Here is a 13,451-nt window from a genome sequence, read left to right as displayed (position 1 = left end):
TCATGGAGCCCCAAATCACATTGCCAGCGTAGCCTTTCGATTTGGAGCCTTTCGCTTCATAGAGTAATCCGCCTATTTTTTAATCTTTGCATTTCAGGAGGCGAAGGTGGTCGTTTCCTTGGAGTCCAACAAGCCACTTACCCAGACTCCCTTGCGACCGTCACCATTCAAGTGACTGACGTAAACGACAATGCTCCGAGTTTCTCCCGAGACTCTTACGAATACGACTTCAACGACGTGACGACTGTGAACTTGCTTAGTGTGAGGGCTACGGATTTGGACGCCGGAGTCAATGGTGTCGTCAAGTTCAGATTGGCTGAGCAGACAGAGGTATTGTAAGCTTTGGCTTTTTCCGCGCTGAAAGCTTCTATCTCGCCAGGCTCATACTTAGGGGGAGTGCCCTAAAAAGGTGTAAACTAATCATTAGAGGTGTTGGCTAATATCGATAGGAACAGTCGAAAAGTTCGCTTGTCCGTTGTATTAAAGTTTACGGATTTTGTCCTCAGCTTGGCGGGAATCGTGTGGTTAAAGTTGAAGCGTACGACCAAGGCTCACCTAGCCTGTCCAGCCAAGTATCCGTCATCGTACAGACAAGGTAAGGAACGAAAAGCATCACACTTTCACATGGAAGAATATATGTTTAACCATGAAAAATATGTATGTCAGAACATGAATAATACTTGTACATGAATAATACTTGTAAGTAAAAGCATAAAAAAAGTTTGTGAAGAAGTTTATTATAACAAATAACGTTTGACGATTCTCTTCGCAGTGTGTCTTGTGAAGCGATGGTCTTTTCCATCACGGAAGACGGAGCCATTTCTGCCAAGACCATTTGCAGTTTCGATGTCCCCCCGAGATCTGGGACAGTTGTTGCTGGCAATCCATGGACGGTATATATAGCCTCGTTTTGCCTTTTCTGATATGTTAAGCCTTAGGTTCCGTCACATAAATATTATGGTTCACGATATCTTGAGAGTTGATCATGATAGAAGCGGCTTGAAGAGTTAATTCTCAGACTGTGATTGAGTGATGTTTACCTTTGCCCTTTTGCTTGTAGCTCAAATGCTCCGCCAAAGGTAACACGAGCCCGCAGTACAGATGGATGCGGAATGGTCTGTACCTCAACAGCTTTTCCAATCAAAGCGATTACGTCATCGCGAAGGCCACCAGGGAAGACGCGGGAGTGTATGCGTGCCTCGCTACAAGCGAGGCAGGGCTTATCCAGTCATCGGCAGCTACCTTGATAGTTAATGGTAAGCCTTCCCGTTCCTCCCCTCCCATACCTTACGCGTGCCTTGATACAAGCGAGGCAGGGCTTATCCAGTCATCGGCAGCTACCTTGATAGTTAATGGTAAGCCTTCCCGTTCCTCCCCTCCCATACCTTACGCGTGCCTTGATACAAGCGAGGCAGGGCTTATCCAGTCATCGGCAGCTACCTCGATAGTTAATGGTAAGCCTTCCCGTTCCTCCCCTCCCATACCTTACGCGTGCCTTGATACAAGCGAGGCAGGGCTTATCCAGTCATCGGCAGTTACCTTGATAGTTAATGGTAAGCCTTTCCGTCCCTCCCCTCCTCTACCTAAGCTTGAGAAAACACTTACTTTTAGTGCTATAATATATTTACTTCGCTCCACAGTGAAACCGGAGATCACCCATCATCCTGAAGACTCGTCCGTCGAGCTAGGAGGCACAGCCACACTTGAGTGCCGCGCTTCTGGAGTACCTGAGCCGAGCTACCGCTGGTTCAAGAACAACGAGGTCATCCCGTCAGTAGGGGGCATCCAATCAGATCGACCCGTGCTTGTGCTGCGTGACGTCATAGCACAAGATGAGTCGCCCTACTATTGCCAGGCATCGAATGACGCGGGAACCGCCAAGTCCAACATTGCCACGCTCAAAGTATACGGTAAAGCACGCCTTGGTGTCCCGTTAAGGGGTCAGTTTTAAAAACGTTGCCACGCTCGAAGTATACGGTAAAGCACGCCTTGGTGTCCCGTTAAGGTGTCAGTTCTAAGAACATTGCCACGCTCGAAGTATACGGTAAAGCACGCCTTGGTGTCCCGTCAAGGTGTCAGTTCTAAGAACATTGCCACGCTCAAAGTATACGGTAAAGCACGCCTTGGTGTCCCGTTAAGGTGTCAGTTCTAAGAACATTGCCAAGCAGACCTTAGTGTTCCGTTCTTAGTGTTCAGAATATTGTCACGCTTAAAGTGCACGTTTAAGGATGACTTGGTGTCCAGTTCAGTTTTAGGGATATTGCAAAGAAGAAAATAGTGTTTATTTCTAAGAATGTGACTACGCTTGAATTACCGTATAAACCTTTCAAGCGCTTTCCTTCAAAAACCTAATGGTTTATCCTTTAAATGACTGTATCTATCCTCTCTGCTGCTAGGTGGTGAGTCCTTAGTGGCGCTGGAAGTCTCTGTGTCCAACTCCAATCGCGCGAAAAAGTGCAACATCTTTGATATACAGGCATTCAAGGTAAAAATTTCAAGATGCAGTTCCTTTTTAGAATAGAGATAAGATTTTACCATAAAATCCCATTTTGTATGGCAACTACTCTATGCGCCCCAATTAAAAGCTAGAATTTCCAAATAAGCCTCCGTCTCTTCCAAGAAGAGATCCTTAATCCGTATTTCAGTAGCCCCCATCCCGTTTTCTCAAGTTAAACGGTCACAACAAACAACGACAGCGACAACAAACAATACAAAGTCAAAGATGCGTCCCCTCCGGCTTGTAGGTGCTTGCATTCATGGAAACGTTCTTACGCCCGTTTTAAAAATCAACGTGACCGAGACGCCGTTTTGGCTTTCTTTGCTTACATCTGTTTGATTTTCACACCCGTGTAAGCTCCGTTCCCATCTGACTTCCCCAGGCTGCTCTCGTAACGGCGGTAGAAGCCAAAGTGACGAGTAAAAAATCGGCTTAATAATATTTGACTTCCCTAGGCTGCTCTCGTGAAGGCGATAGAAGCCAAAGTGACGTGAGAGAACACGGCTTAAAAAATATCTCTGTCTTCCCTAGGCTGCTCTCGTAAAGGCGATAGAAGCCAAGTGACGAGTGAAAACCCGGTTTAATAATATCTCTGTCTTCCCTAGGCTGCTCTCGTAAAAGCGATAGAAGCCAAAGTGACGAGTGAAACCCCGGCTTAATAATATCTCTGTCTTCCCTAGGCTGCTCTCGTAAAGGCGATAGAAGCCAAAGTGACGATTGCCAACTACACTGCTGAGAGGAGGTGCGAGGCGAACCCGTGTAACTCCAACCCCTGTATGCATGGCGGCGTGTGCGAACTGCATTCGTCTGTACGATACACGTGCCTATGCCCTCAAGGCTGGTACGGCGACAACTGCCAGTTTAACCTGAATGAGTGCAAAGGAGGTAAGTCAGTCACCGTAACTCCTACCCACACTGCTCAGACGACTTAAACGTCAGCAAAACTATACTTGATTTTAGGAGCTTTTGGGAAGCTAGTGATCTTTGAAATACTCTCTTGCACTTATCGGAATCAGTCGCCCTGCAGTTCTTTGCTATAAGGTTTGTATGCGATGCTGTTGACTCCTTATACGGACAAAACAGCTGTTTGTGGTTGCCGAACTGCACGGGTAATAGACTGTGTTGCGTTCCGCCTTGCCCTGACCAGTGCCTAAAAAAAACAGGATGGCAGCCATCTTGATTGAACGACCGCCATCTTGGTATAAGCGCGCAATACAAAAAGGCTTCTATAACCGCCAGGCTGGCCTTTAAGCTTTTATTAATGAGCTGGTTTTATTCTTAGACCCGTGTTTTAACAACGGGACCTGTCAAGACCGCAATGGAACATATCAATGCACCTGCCGCCCAGGATCAACAGGAAAACAATGCGAGTTGACAGAAGGCGCCTGCGCAAAGAGCAACTGCACCGCTGACGAGCTGTGCGTGCTGTCAGAATCCAGTCTAACTGGTTATGAATGCAAGAACAATGATCACGTGATCAGTATGGCTCATGATAGGGATATCCACGGAGATCAGACGAAGATCTACGACTTTGAGCGCGAGATCCAGGGGATGATACAGTCCGCCCCTGATGTCAATAACGCGGTACGTGGCTCATAGCGTATTCAGTGGTCTGTTATGCGAATCCACAGAAATAAATAGCCCCATCCTTGCCACACCACAAGCCTTGGGAGTCTAGAATGCCCTTTGTTTTTTATTTTCAGTTTTCGATAAAAGAATCGTGGGAGGATTTTCTTTTCACTTATTAACTCGCACAGATTGTGAAGCTCATATCCGTCAATCGACGGTACTCTTTCTACGACTGCGTATTTATCAAGCGCACACCCCTTCAATTGCCATAAAGTGGGTCATTTGTTATTGAAGGATCGTAAAATGTTATGCTTTTCCCTTATGACATATAGCCATGTCTGCGCACCCCCTCAGTAAATCCTAAGTATGCGCTTGTAACAAATATCTGATTCTTCGGCACATATGTGATTCTGAGCTCATCATAATTAGTATTTTCTTTCAACAGTCTTCAGTTACGGGTAGGTTCAGAAGAAGCGCCCGAAGAAACACCAACGACTACGGAGCATGCGTGGTACGAATCATCACGCCACTTCAGCCTGGGAACGTCCGCTTTGTCCTACTTTGCCCGATAGCCGTGGAACCGCAATCCACAAGGGCATGGGTCTGCGGTCTTCTTTTCAACGCGGGAAAAGCTCGCGCATGCGGGCAGAGTGAGAGCATGGCCACGCCCGTCCCTGCGACCACTCTGGCGCCTGTGGAGCCGACGAGGTAAGAACTTATATTAGGGAGTGTTCATTAAATACCGCGAGGATGGAGCATCAAAGATATGGGGCTATATTTTGGAATGATGAAGAGGAGGACCGAGAGACTCTGAGATTTAGTTGTCTCGTGTCTCGTGCTTTTCTTAGGTCGATGTTTTAAAAACTCTGAGTGGTTTACCATAGCTAACGACCGCAAGTGTTGTAGAAATTGTTTTTTTTTTTTTTTTCACATATATTCATACAAACGTGAACCTTAGGCACCAGAGCCTCCAGACTCTAGTCCAGTGACGCTCAGCCAAAATGACGCGACGAGTGTCACTGGACGGACAGTGCTGAATGACGTATGCGCATGCGCGTGCTCTGGCGAAAACAAGCACAATCGTAGTGTTGAATCGTTCGAGAAAAGGTACGAAAGGCTGACTTCAGTCGCTGATTTGACTAACTGTACAGCATTAAAACCATACTGTACAAAAGATGACAGATTTGTGTGATAATGAGGAAGTAATAAAGAAAATTATAGCCTTAGGTTTGGTCTAGTTTTCTTAGCATTCGCCAAAATGTGACAGTTCGCCGGTAAAAAGCCGCCATTTCAAAACAAAAAGGCTGGTTTAACCGCGCGGTACTGGAACTAGTCTTACGTTTTTCAGCACTGGCCGCTGGACGAGAGAAGTCTGGAGGCTCTTGTAACCAGGGTTACGGACATGATGCTGTTCCTTGGATTTTTCTTTCACAGCGTTAAAAAGTGCTAACTACCCAAATATTATTTCCATGGCAGAGTGGTAATTTATCTATTTGCGCGGGATGACAAAGGGAGAAACCTGCCAGCCGAGGAGGCGATTGACTTGTTCAACAATGATGACTTCGACATCGCTATGAAACAGCAAGGCGTGAAGTTTGTCGCCGCCAAACGAGGTAAACACCTCGAGACTCAAGTTCTGCTGAGAGGGGGTGGACCCCACACACACTTTAAAAGAGATTTTTCAACAGATGAAATTTTGCCGAAAAGATCCAAGCTTCTCTCCAAGAGAGGAAATGTTTTTGCAAAATAAATTGCCCCTATAGTGTTAGTGTTGATTCTATTTGGAATTGCATTTTGAACCTCAGCCCCCAATTTTCATGGTACTTATCCAAATTGTAATCCGCACTGCCTCGTACCATGTACGGTCTAACTAAATAAGGGACGGTGGCTAATCATGTCGATTAGCCACCGTACCAACGGCGCACTTTTGTCAAACATTGTTGACTTTGTATTTTGTCTCCCTTTCAGTCAAGCCAATGGCACAAACAGGTATGTATTTTGAGCTCCTTATGATTGGGTTTGAAGTACCTAAAAGATGATTGTTGTTGCTTTATGTTGCGGAGGTTTGGTGACTGCGCCAAGCGTTTGAGAGCGCGTTGCGTGACAAAGATAAGGTGATTGCGTTAAGCGCGTTGCGTGACAGCGGTTCGGTGACGGCGCGAAGTGTACCAGAGCGCGTTGCGTGACAGAGGTTAGGTGACTGCGCAGAGTTTTAAAACGAGTTGCGTGACAGAGATCTGATGACTGCGCAAAGCGTTCTAGAACGAGTTGCGTGACATTGTTTTGATGAGTGCAAAAAGTGTTCCAGAGCGCGTTGCGTGACAGCGTTTTCGTGACTGCGAGATGAAGCACTGGCGTTTAGGTGCTTAGCCGCTTAGGTGCGTTTTTTCTTTAACAGCTCCGAAGGAGACCAACACGGGTCTAATAGCCGGCCTGGTAGTAGGGATAATTTCTCTCTGCCTCGTCGCGGTCGCGGGGGCCTGGTACTACACAAGGTATGGAATATATAGATGTGAATAAGGAGAAGACCATTTTAAACTTCTGAGGGTGGCGGGAGGGAATATATAGATGTGATGAAGGAGAAGACCATTTGAAACTTCTGAGGGTGGAGGTGTATTTATTCCCAAGGAAACTCGCACGGACAACAATTGACCGATATTGTAGCAACCAGAGGCACACAAAAGCAGAAGGATGGCTAAACTCTCCCCTTTAAAGAATGTCGGCCAACCCTTCCTTAATTATTGTTTACATTTGAATTGAACGCCATACTTTCAAGATCTCTTCAAACTAACCATCAACTAATAAAGTCTGATACTCAATAGACCATATTTGATTGAAAATGTCTCGGTTACTTGCTTGAATTCGCCGATGGAAATGGATGCTTTAAGTGCTTTAGATAGCTTCAACTATGTGCTTGTGCTCTTCAGGAAGCGCAAAGGATCCCGTCACGTACAGCTAAAGGATCGAGCGCAGATGAACCGCTCGAGCTGCAAGAAGAGCAGCGTGGAGCGAAACGTGTCCGTCAAGGACATCACGCGCTCCGAGAAGCGCTTCATCAACCAGGCGTACACGGACTCCGTGTATGACGACGAGGCGGCGTTCATGGTGGAGGTGGACTTGGGTAAGAAGAGGACTTCAAAACCAGCGAGAAAAAACGGCGCTGCAAAGGTATTATTATTTCTTTGGTTATCGTGTGTCACCACTCGGAAAACGACAATAATGATGTTTGTCTGGCACTTAATCGCAAGGGCGGGGAGGTTTTGTCTGTTTAGCTAATAGCACGTGTTATTACATTGGAACCTTCATATAACGGACACCCTCGGGGAATGAAATATTTGTCCGCCATATCGAGGTGTTTAAAGATCGATAGAGGTTTAATTTTTTTCGGCTTGGATAAAGTATTTCAAATCAGGACTTTGGGAAATGCTATGTACTCTGTCCCCCCACCCCCTCCTACGGTCCAAAACTCCTGGATCCGCCCCTTAAAAAATCGGCCCACTATAAAATCCTCTTCTTTCCTAGAGATACACATAACAGATAACATTTTGTCTGCAGATCGAGCATGCGCCTTGGTACTACGGTAACATGAATACAACCGAGGCGGAAGAGCTACTCGAGGTGCACGCCTTACAGCCCGGCACCTTCATCCTCCATGACGGCATAGCCACGGACGAGTACACCTTGACGGTGAAGGCCCCGGAAGGAGGACCACCTTACAGGCACTTGACAATCAAACTCACAGACACCGGCACCGTAACCGCACAGTTCGGCACCATGATCTCACGGATGGAGTTTGGGGACGTCGATGACGTCATTCGCCACTTTCAAGTGACCCCTATTGAGTTCGGTGAGACGTTCCCTGATGTGGTGCTCGCTCATGGCTGGAACAAGACTCTGGTTTGAAAACGTTGGCATGGCTGCATGGCTGTAGCTGGAATCTTTTTGTGTGTGTTTGTGTTTGGGAAGGGGGGGGGGGGGTAGGGTGCATAGGTCTTACTCGACGTGTGGACACGAGTTCAGTACCTCACTCATTAAGGGCGATCAAAGCTACCATAGAGTGAAGAGTGATCAAACTTTAAATTGAATCAGGCAAGTCAGTTTTGAGTGTATAATGTGGCCCACCAAATAGCCAACAGATAGATAATCAAGAAAATTGATCCTGTAACTTGAAAGGCAAGATGTAACAGATTCATTGGTATTAAGATGTTTTGAGAGATAATTTATTTAAATGACTATGTTTCATCGACTTGGTATAAAGCTCACAATTAGTGATAAAGAAGAATGTATTTTATAAAGAATATTTTGATAACATGTAAAAATGCATTTAAAATTCTTAGATAAAAATATTGATCAAGATAATTCTTAGATAAAAATAAAGATCAAGATAATAAATGTGTTTTTTTTATTTCATTTGCTGTACTTTCTCATTCAGTGCTTAGAGATTTATTTCCTGATTGAGGATTAAAATGAAACAACACCTTTCCCTTTTAACATGTTTTACATCTGATTTTACATCAGTAGCAAGCGAATAAACAACATATTTTCCAATCAGACATCTAAAAAGAATTTTCTTTCTCTCTATTTTTTCTTTTTTTCATTTTTTTTCTTTACACATTTAAAATTGTGTTTATATCACTTCCCTATAAAAATCTATAATAGGATTTACTCTGTCTGTTTTCGTTTGTTTATAAATATAAATTTGTTTTACTTATTTTCTGTCTCTTTTATACCAAGCTTTTACGAGATAGAAGTGCTTGCCTAGGCACATGCTAGGTAATGACATGATATAGCTGGTATGGTTATGAAACGACAAAGATATCTTTATAGCTGGTGTATCTATAAAATGACAAGAATAAAATACACCAAAAACTGGAAATCGACTCCGCCAAATTTTCGTCTTTAATACGACTTCTTCAGGGCAGACACAGACACAGACTAGTGTCTGCCCTGAAGAAGTCTTATTAAAGACGAAAATTTGGCAGAGTCGATTTCCAGTTTTTGGTGTATTGTATTCATTGTTCTGGTACGAGATCGCGACAGTTTGAACTTTTTGATTCTACTTATAAAATGACAAGGATATCTTTAGAACTGGTAAAGCTATGAATGACAGAACATCCTTTTTCAGGTGAAGAAAGCAAGGACTAGGGTATACCCAAAGTCATTATGCAGGCTGGCTGACACGAAAGCGCATGTAAATAAATGTTCCTCATCATTCCTATTTTGTTTAGTGTAATTATATTTGATCAACTCGCATCCTTTTCCAAGAGCCAACACGTCTTGATACTTCCTTTAAACTTAGGCGAAAAAAGCCTTAACAGATGGTAATGGATGTTTCAAAACATTACCTGTGTGAATCGCTAAAAGCTTTCACACCTCTCGATAAAAACAGGCTCGTAGCCGGCTTTCAATCGGTTAAACCATGTCACTACCTCCAAAAACTTTGAGGTGGCTAATGCGCATGCTCAACGGGATTCGACGTTCGGCTTTTGGCAGAGGTTTTTCCTGCGGACGAAACGAAAACGCGAAAGAACAGAGACGCGACACGGATAAGTGAACTGATAGAAACTTGCATGAAAAAGCTCTAGGGTGCTCGTAAAAGTTCCATTAATGTACATTTGTATCAAAGCCATATTCTGACAAGCTTTGTCATTGCGAAGAACAAGTAATAGATGAAACATAGATAGAATATAGTGTTAGACACAGTTTTAGATGCAATACTGAAGTTTCATGTACCACTTTGTAATGTTGTGTACGAGTCGCCATATTGGAATTCGAAACTGCTTTATTCCCAAGATGCATTGCGATACATTCGTGATGGTAACATACATAACATCTGCCTTTGTTTATAAGCAAACTGTTCCACGTGATTTGGTATGAAATGGAATAAAAATGAAACTAAACAACTGTCTGAGTTCTGGATAGCTTAACGTGCAGTAAACAAGGTTAATATGAACGATAAATAAAATATGGGTGGATATGCCGCAGTGGCATCAGTCACTGGTGATAATTACTCATGGACATAGTCCTTTAGATACTTAGGCAACTTGACAGTTCTCCCAGACGTGGTGGTAAATGTTTCTGAGTTATCTGGTTTCTAGGGAGTCAGGTCCACAGGGCTGTCTTGTCTTGTCTTTGTATTCGGTGTATCTGACTCAAGAGGTTGCTCTGTGTTTGTTTACTGGACTTGATTGCGTGGTTGCTTCGGAGTGTCTCTGAAGTGTCCCTGGTTTCTGTGCCAGCACTTTGGCCTTGCAAAATCCATTGGGAATTGTTACATTTTCAGCATTGGGGTCACTCATTGGTGCTTTTGTGGGAATTAAGTCTCTCCTATTTCTTCTGTATTTTCTACCTTGCTTTGTCTGTATGACATAAGGTCGAGGTGTTGTGTGTTTCTTCATTTCCATTGATCTTCAAGTTGAACTCTGACTTGGTCTCCTGGTTGTAATAATTTTAGTTCTGAACCACACTTTTGATCATAATAATCATTTTGCTTCTCCTTTATTTTTTTTTAGTTTCTCTGTGATCTCTTTTTGTCAAGGTGGTTTGAGTAGGTCAGCGGTAGCTGGAAGACTTGTTTTCAGCCATCATTAAGTGTGCAGATGATTTGTTGATTCCATCAAGTGGTGTATTTCTGTCATTCAAAGACACTTGAATGGCTCTTCTTGATCTGATTTCTCTAGAACGATCTCGACTTTTTGTATGGTTTTCTCAATTTGCCCGTTAGACTGGGCATATGTTGGGCTGGAAGTGGTATGTACAAATTCACAGTCCTCAAAATCTGCAAATTCCTTACATGCATATGTGGGCCCATTATCACAAATGACTTCGTTCGGAATCCCGTACTTAGAAAACTGGTCTTTGAGAACTTTAAATGTGCTCCTGCTGTCTAGATGACCAAGTTCTTCTACTTTAACCCACTTAGAATAGTAATGCACAGTGCAGTGTTTGTTATGTAATTCAAAAAATCCCTCCCAATCTTGGCCCATGGCCTGGTAGGTAGTGCGTGAGGAATTATAGGTTCCTTTGCTTGCTTTCTCTGATGTACACTACACGTGTAACACTTTAAGACCTTGTTCTCCATTCCAGTCCAGAACAGAGTGTCTCTTGCTCGTTGTTTACATTTACCAATACCGAGATGGCCTCTGTGTATTCTCTGTAGCATGTCAGCTCGTAGTACATGTGGTACAATCAGTTTCTGGGCTTTAAATAACAGCCCATCAATTAACGAGATTTCATCTCTGAATGCCCAGTAGCTTCGCAAATCAGATGGTAAGTTGTCTTTGTTTTCAAGCCACCCATCTAAAACCACATTAGTAAGTTCCTGTAGAACTGGATCATCAGCTGTCGCTTGCCTTTTTGAAGATGTTGTAAGTCTAAAACAAGCTGGAATTCTGTAATTGCATACCCCTTACCTTGCCTCTTCCCCCACACGCACAAGGGCCTTCGCAACCTATCCCCCAAACGCTCAAGGGCCTTCGCACCTTATCCCCCACACGCACAAGGGCCTTCGCACCTTATCCCCCACACGCACAAGGGCCTTCGCACCCTATGCCCCACACGCTCAAGGGCCTTCGCACCCTATGCCCCACACGCACATAGGCCTTTGCACCCTATCCCCCAAACACTCAAGGGCCTTCGCACCCTATCCCCCACACGCATAAGGGCGGCCTTCGCACCCTATCCCCCACACGCACAAGGGCCTTCGCACCCTATCCCCCACACGCACAAGGGCTTTCGCACCCTATGCCCCACACGCACATAGGCCTTTGCACCCTATCCCCCACACGCACAAGGGCCTTCGCACCCTATCCCCCACACGCACAAGGGCCTTCGCACCCTATCCCCCACACGCACAAGGGCCTTCGCACCCTATCCCCCACACGCACAAGGGCCTTCGCACCCTATCCCCCACACGCACAAGGGCCTTCGCACCCTATTTCCCACACGCATAAGGGCCTTCGCACCCTATCCCCCACACGCACAAGGGCCTTCGCACCCTATCCCCCACACGCACAAGGGCCTTCGCACCCTATCCCCCACACGCACAAGGGCCTTCGCACCCTATCCCCCACACGCACAAGGGCCTTCGCACCCTATGCCCCACACGCACAAGGGCCTTCGCACCCTATTTCCCACACGCACAAGGGCCTTCGCACCCTATCCCCCACACGCACAAGGGCCTTCGCAGACTGCTTCCACGAGACCTCCTGCCCTCTCCTCCCCCGGATTTCCAGCCTGCCTTATTTTATTTATCTTAACTACGACGATAGAGCTTTTCAGTGCTGACTACTAGTATATCTGGCAGATGTATCACCATGTGAAAGTATGTTTTGATTACTCGAACACATGATTGACTATTCTAATGAGGTAAAGTGAAGCGCTCATGACAATGTCTATTTTGTTAGGGACTGTGCAATAATTATCAGGAAGTTGAGGGGCTGTAAAACCAGTGGGGGGGCACTAAGTTAAAATGTGCTAAGATAGGCCAACCTTAACCCTTTTCGCATAAGAGAGGATCCAGATTGATCAATGGCTAAAAATGTAAACTTTCCCTTTAAACAAAAAATCGACGCAAACTTTGAATATCTCTTTACAGTCTCACTAAGGACCGGTCTGTTGTATAAATCTCTATACATCTCTCAACACATATCAGCAAAATGAGCTGATATGATTTTCCCCAGTCGCCTGAGGTCAAAACTCAAAAAGCGGACTCCTATAAGCATCCATATTCTAGCGGCCACACCAAGACGACAAAAGGATAAAATTTGTCACGCATGAAGGGGTATCTCTTGATGAAAAATCTAACCGCCGCGTACTGGCGTATAACAATCTCAGGTCTATGGGCCTGTGTTAAACCATTCTTAGGTAAATATCCTTTTTAATAAATAGAAAGAAAAAGGAAATTCCAGATCCGCTCTGGACCATGACCAGAAAAAAAAAATTTCACATTCTCAAAAAAAAAAAACGCTTTGCGCTTGTAGGTCCTTAACTGTATAAAGGCAAGATATATTTTTAAACAACTGTTTCTCGGACATTTGGCGGTTTAGTCGAACTAAGCTAAGTGGTGCTGGTGTTTATCCTCATGCCGAAGTAGAATGCATTAGGGAGCAAGCGACTACAGGTAGAATGTAGGAGTCTTGGTAATTTTTAAAGAACAGGAGGGGAGTCAGAGCTAAACCTGACAATGTTGGGGGGGGGGGGGCTGCGTAATTTTTTATTATTCGAAACTCATTTTACGACCCCCTCCCCCTTCCTGATAACTATTGCGCAGTCCCTTACGACGCCTTGTTTCCGCGGCGGCCTCGTTCACACACCCTTCGCTCATTGGACTTCGAGAATGACCCTCCTTCTGAAAAAAGCGGCTTTTAGTTGAACTTATCTAATC

The 13,451-nt window shown here is 44.8% G+C and overlaps 1 protein-coding gene across 3 annotated transcripts in view; it reads left to right on the top strand.

The window, feature by feature from the left end:
- The window catches only part of LOC5518243 (cadherin-23), a 30,319-nt gene extending 21,861 nt beyond the window's left edge, over positions 1 to 8,458 (top strand). For all 3 annotated transcript variants that reach the window (XM_032362886.2, XM_048728329.1, XM_048728331.1), the window contains 14 exons: positions 98 to 330; positions 507 to 595; positions 773 to 893; positions 1,061 to 1,256; positions 1,641 to 1,910; positions 2,397 to 2,485; positions 3,178 to 3,382; positions 3,780 to 4,081; positions 4,512 to 4,774; positions 5,543 to 5,679; positions 6,035 to 6,055; positions 6,465 to 6,561; positions 6,994 to 7,234; positions 7,622 to 8,458. In XM_032362886.2, the coding sequence (XP_032218777.2) occupies positions 98 to 330; positions 507 to 595; positions 773 to 893; positions 1,061 to 1,256; positions 1,641 to 1,910; positions 2,397 to 2,485; positions 3,178 to 3,382; positions 3,780 to 4,081; positions 4,512 to 4,774; positions 5,543 to 5,679; positions 6,035 to 6,055; positions 6,465 to 6,561; positions 6,994 to 7,234; positions 7,622 to 7,969 (2,612 nt within the window). In that variant the 3' untranslated portion in view covers positions 7,970 to 8,458. The remainder of the gene's footprint in view (positions 1 to 97; positions 331 to 506; positions 596 to 772; positions 894 to 1,060; positions 1,257 to 1,640; positions 1,911 to 2,396; positions 2,486 to 3,177; positions 3,383 to 3,779; positions 4,082 to 4,511; positions 4,775 to 5,542; positions 5,680 to 6,034; positions 6,056 to 6,464; positions 6,562 to 6,993; positions 7,235 to 7,621) is intronic.
- The last annotated feature ends 4,993 nt before the right edge of the window (positions 8,459 to 13,451 follow it).

This window comes from Nematostella vectensis, chromosome 1, assembly GCF_932526225.1.
Source record: "Nematostella vectensis chromosome 1, jaNemVect1.1, whole genome shotgun sequence".
In the NCBI taxonomy this organism is placed as follows: domain Eukaryota; kingdom Metazoa; phylum Cnidaria; class Anthozoa; order Actiniaria; family Edwardsiidae; genus Nematostella; species Nematostella vectensis.
This window is presented reverse-complemented; position numbering and strand designations above follow the sequence as displayed.